The sequence below is a fragment of the Lissotriton vulgaris genome, chromosome 6, assembly GCF_964263255.1.
Source record: "Lissotriton vulgaris chromosome 6, aLisVul1.2, whole genome shotgun sequence".
NCBI classification, from domain to species: Eukaryota; Metazoa; Chordata; class Amphibia; order Caudata; family Salamandridae; genus Lissotriton; species Lissotriton vulgaris.
Genome location: NC_141694.1, coordinates 272,791,906 through 272,797,905, shown reverse-complemented (window position 1 = coordinate 272,797,905; position 6,000 = coordinate 272,791,906). Strand labels below are relative to the sequence as shown.

The window sequence follows — 6,000 nt, the reverse complement described above, 5'->3', positions numbered from 1 at the left end:
CCCAGTCTTGTCTCGCTCGAGACTATACCGACCTTGAGTGTCTTGGTCCGTCCGCACCCCTTTCAGGCCAGGGCCAAGGTGCCGAGAGCTCGGACCCTGGGGAGCGCCATCTACTAGAACCAGGACCGCGCGGCCCCGGACACCTCACAGCTGTACCTCTAGCACTAACGTGCTTCGAAGCGCAGCCTGTGCCTTACATGTCCGGCGCTAGCTTTGTGGCAGCGCATCACTCTCGCTCCTGGAATGTCAGCTCGTCAGAGCCTCGAGGCATCCCGACGATGCACAGCCACCAGGGAAGGTTTCCATGGCGAGGGAAGAGTGCACTGTCAAGGTGGTGCAAGGGAAGGCGCACGGTCGTGCATACCAGCCCATATAGCTGTTATTTATTCCTACTATCAGATATTGCCTAGTTTCAGCTCCACGGATATTGCACGGTCCATATTCAATGCAAATTACGCTATCCGAGTTGACTGCGGCGCGTGGCTCCTAATTATATGCAGCCATGTTATTTATTAGTCAACTGTACCGAGTTCACGACGATGCACAGTCTATAAGCGGGAGCATTCCTTCCATACACATTGTGAATGGCCCCTACTACATGAACCCTGCAAAGTCCCTGTTATATTACCAGTTCCAGGATAGAGCACGATCCATGTAAACAAATGGTTTACAGCCCATGTTCAACCTATACCTCATGGCCCCATCTCCTCAAGCAGCGCCTGGTATATTTCAAATTGAGTGGTCTGTTTAAGCACACATTGCATAACACTGGTGCGCGGTTAGGGTGTGGCTCTTACTTGACAGACATGTATCCATTTAGGGCCGCGTGCAAGGGCCCCCGCCACTCCATGATGCTTGCATGATCCTCTCCGGATATAAAGCCACAGGTTACAGCTTTTGTGTTTCTCATAAAGTGCTCGCTGTTTCTACTGGGAGACAAGTGCACAATCGGTGATACTGTGTAACACAGGTAGACCGTGCCTGAGTGTCTAGCCCAGGCTCCAGTGCACGCCCTGGCTGATGCTCCTGTACCTCCGCCGGGCTCTGGTGATAGTCCAGATGTTGCAGCACTAGCCGCTGCGGCGCGTGCACCCTGAGAGCGAGAGCCTGACAGCGGCGGCAGCAGCGGGCAGGGCAGCGCATGCGCTGGGGCTCCCGGGGACCGCGCAGCTCTCTCCGGGAGATTCCTGCTCATTGTTGCCTAAACAGACGGACGGAGCGCAGCTCGTGCAGCCGGGGCTCGAGGAGGAGGCGGCGCGTGACACCCACAGGGGACCGGGCTCCAGTCACCGCGCGCGCCCCCGCCATCCTCCATCACTGCCAGCCTCCATCCGTGCAGCTTCCAGCGAGGGACCGTGCAGCACAGACACCCGAAGTAAGTGTTTCCGAACTGGAGATCCGTACAGGAGCTCTCTGCATGGGGCTGAGCAGGGATGCCTTTCGGGGTGCAGTCCGCGAAGTGTGAGCGCACTTTGTGGAAGGGCTTGTTGCACGGGCTCTGCACAGGGGCATGTTGCCGAGACAGTGTACTGGGGGGTTTTGTTCACGCAGCGCTGTATAAAACCTTTGCGCTAATGTTCTGGACATCGTGCAGAGCTTTGTTATATAGAGTGGCACTGTACGGGTTCGACGTTCAAGGGTAATTTACAGAGTTTTTGTGCACAGGGCTATTATGCATGGTTAGGGTGCGTATGTACAACACAGGAGTAATAATGTACATGGGACTTTTTGTATGGGCAATGGGCAGCAGCAACACCCAGGAGTTGTGTGCATTGGTCACAGTGAAAGGGCGCCGAGTAGTGAATATAGTGCAGCATCAATGCGCTGGATTCTTGCAATTAAGCATAATTGGAGCATGGTACCTGGAGCATTATGCAGGGGGTACTTTCATGAGCTTTCGATATGTAACACGGTGGATAGGCAATGTGTGCGTACCTTACGTCGGGGCATTGAACTTGGGTAATCAATGGATATAATTGTGCCAGAACACTGCACATGTGGGTTGATAAGGGCTATTATGCATTGAGCGAAGTACGGGTGTATTGTTCTATGTGCATAGCAAATGGGGGGCAGTATGCATGTTTGCGATGGGCGTTGCGCAGAGATATCTTTCAAGTGCCTTGAACGGGGCAAATGTGCAGTGGTATTATGCAAGGACATTGGTAAGGCGGCATCGTGCAGGTGGCATTGCAAAGGCTAGATAAAAACGTGACAGGCTCTCCCACCCTTGCTTTCACTATACCCCTCCTTGCTATTTCTCTCCCCTCGTGCTCAACCACGGACTTGGTTGGACTCGAACTGTCCTGTCAACTGTCCTGATTTTCGATCTATGTATTTGTATTTGTTTTATAGGAATGTGTACCACTGTGCGCTATATAAAAACTAAAATAAATAAGCACACGCGGCATGTGCTCAAAGAGCAATGTGGCGCGCTGGGAAAATGGGAAACTTCTCGAAATTGGCATTGACATGCTTGACACCGAGTGATACAGAAAACATACACATCTCCTGCGAGGCCTGTGAGGGTTGGAAGAGGCAGTCGAGGACAAGGGAGGAAGCTGCTGTTAGAGTGCCCGTGGGATGGCAGCTCACCCCGCCTCAGAGCACCCCTGGGCCATGATGGCTGGTTTCTACTTCGTAGTTAGACATCCCGATGCCCTCAGCACTGGATGGGGTGGGGTGGAGTTTCAGGAGGGGTGTGGCAGAGAGGCAGGGTGGCACGACGGGGAAGCTCCCATAGGGATTCTGTTGTGTATGCCCAGACCACGTGAGAGCTGCGGAGCTTGTACAACCCCCCTGCAGAGTGCGTGCACTTGACGTGCTCTTGATTCAATGTGTGTTTCCCGGCAGCGCTGCAGCGTGTCAGGGACGTGCGATGCGGGCAGGTCCTGGAGATGTGACTGCACCATTCCCCATCAGTCAAGTGACAGGACAGAGAGGAGCGTTGCCTGGGCACAGGCGGGGTATTGAACAATGAGCAGTTCAGACAGAAGTGCTACCAGGGCACAGCTGTGGCAACCTTCGGATCTGACACACACGTGAAAGATACAGAGGCGACATTGAGGGATACTGGTAAAAAAAAGAGTGTAGCGCGGGCGATTATGGGCGTGCGGTGGACATTGAGGGGCACTGGCTGCCACCTGTCCGGTAGACATTTACAGGCACGTGGCGAGATGCTGTTGGGACATGGAGTGGCCCTGGCAGATGCCAAGTCGCGAGGGGCATTGAATGGGCAGTGACAGACTCGCTTGTGGTGGGCACCGGCAGACAGACAGCAGAATGCGGAGAGGGTATGGAGTGGTGCCCCCACAGGTGACAGATTATGGGAGGGGAATTGAATGACCATTGTCAGTGTGGGCGCTGGCAAGGGTGGGGGCCTCGGACTGGCATTGGCATGTAAGTGGACGATCAGTGTGCCGCTATTTCTCGGGGGCCGGTACAGGTGCTGCAGGTGGGGGGGGGGGGGGGGGGGGGGGGCTGGACTAGGCAGCAGGTTCTGGGACGCAGTGAAAAATCTCCCTGCAGACCAAGGGCAGAAGCAGCGTCCCCCCTACAAACCCTACTACACAGGTTGCTCTGCGCCTCGTGACCCCCTGACTCCCGTGCGAGCTGGTTACAGTGTTATTCCTGGGAGCGAGGGGGAGGTGTGGTGGGCTTCGATGCGGGTCATAAGCCTCATATTACATCTGTAATGCACTGCCATTCACAATTTTCGTTTTCTGGGCCGGTCGTCCATTTCTGAAGAGATGTGACCTTTTGCGCTATTGTAGAAAAAGATTTGACACTGTTCCCCGTAAAAAAAAAAATACACTTTGAACGGTAGCTGAAATAATCAGTGTTCCACAACACCACATTCAAATTTCGAGAGGCAGAGCCGCGCGCTCTTAAAACAACAGACTACCTTAAAAGCGGCAAATTTGCCGAATAAATGTTTTTTTTTTGCCCATGACAAATACACCGTGCTGACGATTGCTGCACCCTTTTCCGAAAAGGTTACAGCCTTTAAACTAAACACTAAGAATTGAAAACATTTGTTGTCGAGCTGTTTTGAAATGTGTTTTAGTTGCCCTGGGGCAATTTCGAAGAGGCTGCCACAGCTCCATAGCCTGTTTTTGACATCTCGTGGCCCCCACCCCCTCCTCCCTCCGCAGTCGTTTGTCATCCCTGCAGCAGACCCTGGCGCAGAGCTGGCTTTCGCCAACGTAAGCGACCTCCTTAAGTACATTCCATGCGCCTTAAAGTGGCGCTCTAGGCGTTAGAGCCGTTTTCACCCCAATGGAGCCTCGTCGTTTGCAGCTAACTTTAGGCAGACACATTGATCAAGATCGAACACTCAACCAAATAGCATTGATCCTGAGGCAACTACCTCTGATCATCTGCGAGGAGATTCATAAAAATTGTACAGATACGCCATATTTATTAAACAATTCTACTGCTATATATCTTCTATACGCAAAAACCTAATAAAACTTGCCTGAAAAAAAATACTGATATATATCGTATCACTGGGGAAACATTTTGAAAGACTCTGAACACTGCTTTCTTGCAATATTCGGAATGATCTGGATTAAGTATGTACTAGTGAGCAATGCACTATTGCTTTCTACATCAATCAATCATCAATCAATTGGCTTGTAAAGCGCGACTACTCACCTGTAAGGGTCTCCAGGCGCTGGGGGGCGTTCAAGAGCTGTGGCCTTCTTCCCACAGAACAGTTAAACAAACATGTTATAGTGCCTTACCTGCCCCGGACGTCTCCAGTGATTGGCCTGCTCCGACCCAACCCACAGTAGCCGCGATTCCTGCAGAGTATTTGACTGGAGGATATTAGGAACAATGGGAAAAGTATTGTTTAAGGTATGACAGGTTTGATGCCATATGGATTAGGTTAGGATTCACAACCACTAGGTGGACACAGACAGTTTAGTTACTAGAGTCTGAGGAATCAAAATTTACTGTAGATATGTTACTTGTCATACTAGCCACAAATGCAATGTGACTTGCTGTATCCTGCAGAATGTATTGAATATGTGTCATATCAAAAGGTTGATGTGTAATTGACCTATGTTGAAAATTAAAAAAGATATATTAAAAGAATAAACATATTATTGCACCAATTAACATTTTTTTGCGTGGGTGTTTATTCATATGTATAGTATGCAGGCAGATGAACCAGTATAATATACTGTCAATCAATCAATCAATCAATCAATCAAGCAGGATTTATAAAGCACAGCTAATCACCCAATAGGGTATTCATGCATTTGTAGATACCAGAGGCTTATTCGAACAGCCAGGTCTTGAGGGCCATTTGGAATTCCAGAAGTGAGGTTATGGTCTGGAGGTGCGTGAAAAGGCTGTTCTAGGTCTTTGCTGCAATATGGGAGAAGGAGCGTTCTCCACTTCTGCTTCGGTAGATGCGGGAAGTGTGGACTAGTGAAAGGGAGGTGGAGTGTAGTCTTCTCGACGGTTGGTGGAAGTTCAGGCAGTGGTTAATGTAGGCGGGTCCTTGGTTGTGTAGTGCCTTGTGTGTGTGGGTCAGCAACTTGAATTGGCATCTCTTTTGTACGGGGAGTACATGGAGTTACCTGAGTTGGGGTGTGACATGAGTGTGTCGGGGAAGGCTGAGGATGAGTCTGGCTGCGGTATTCTTTATGGGCAGAAGTCTCTGTAAGAGGTGTGCAGTGATTCCTAGGACGCTTTTTACCAAGTAATATGATAACTGAGAGAACAATTTTTGATACACTTATAATCCGATTTCATTTTAATTTTTACTTGTCTGTTATATTTGTTGTTGCACTGCTTTTATCGCTTGTAAACATTGTAATGATTTTAATTAATCACACAATAAAATGATGATGATGATGATGATGATGATTCCTACATAAACGGCGTTGCCGTAATGCAGTCAGGCGGTGCATCTCGTATGTAGGGGTTGCCACTTGAAGATCTTACGTAGAATGCATAGAGTGAGGAAGCAGGCAGAGATGATGGCGTTGG

The 6,000-nt window shown here is 50.1% G+C and overlaps 1 protein-coding gene across 1 annotated transcript in view; it reads left to right on the top strand.

Moving 5' to 3' along the window:
* Positions 1 to 1,031: 1,031 nt before the first annotated feature.
* The window catches only part of VSNL1 (visinin like 1), a 510,638-nt gene continuing 505,669 nt past the window's right edge, over positions 1,032 to 6,000 (top strand). Inside the window, exon 1 of the mRNA XM_086926304.1 lies at positions 1,032 to 1,375. Within this exon, the coding sequence (XP_086782430.1) occupies positions 1,142 to 1,375 (234 nt within the window). The 5' untranslated portion in view covers positions 1,032 to 1,141. The remainder of the gene's footprint in view (positions 1,376 to 6,000) is intronic.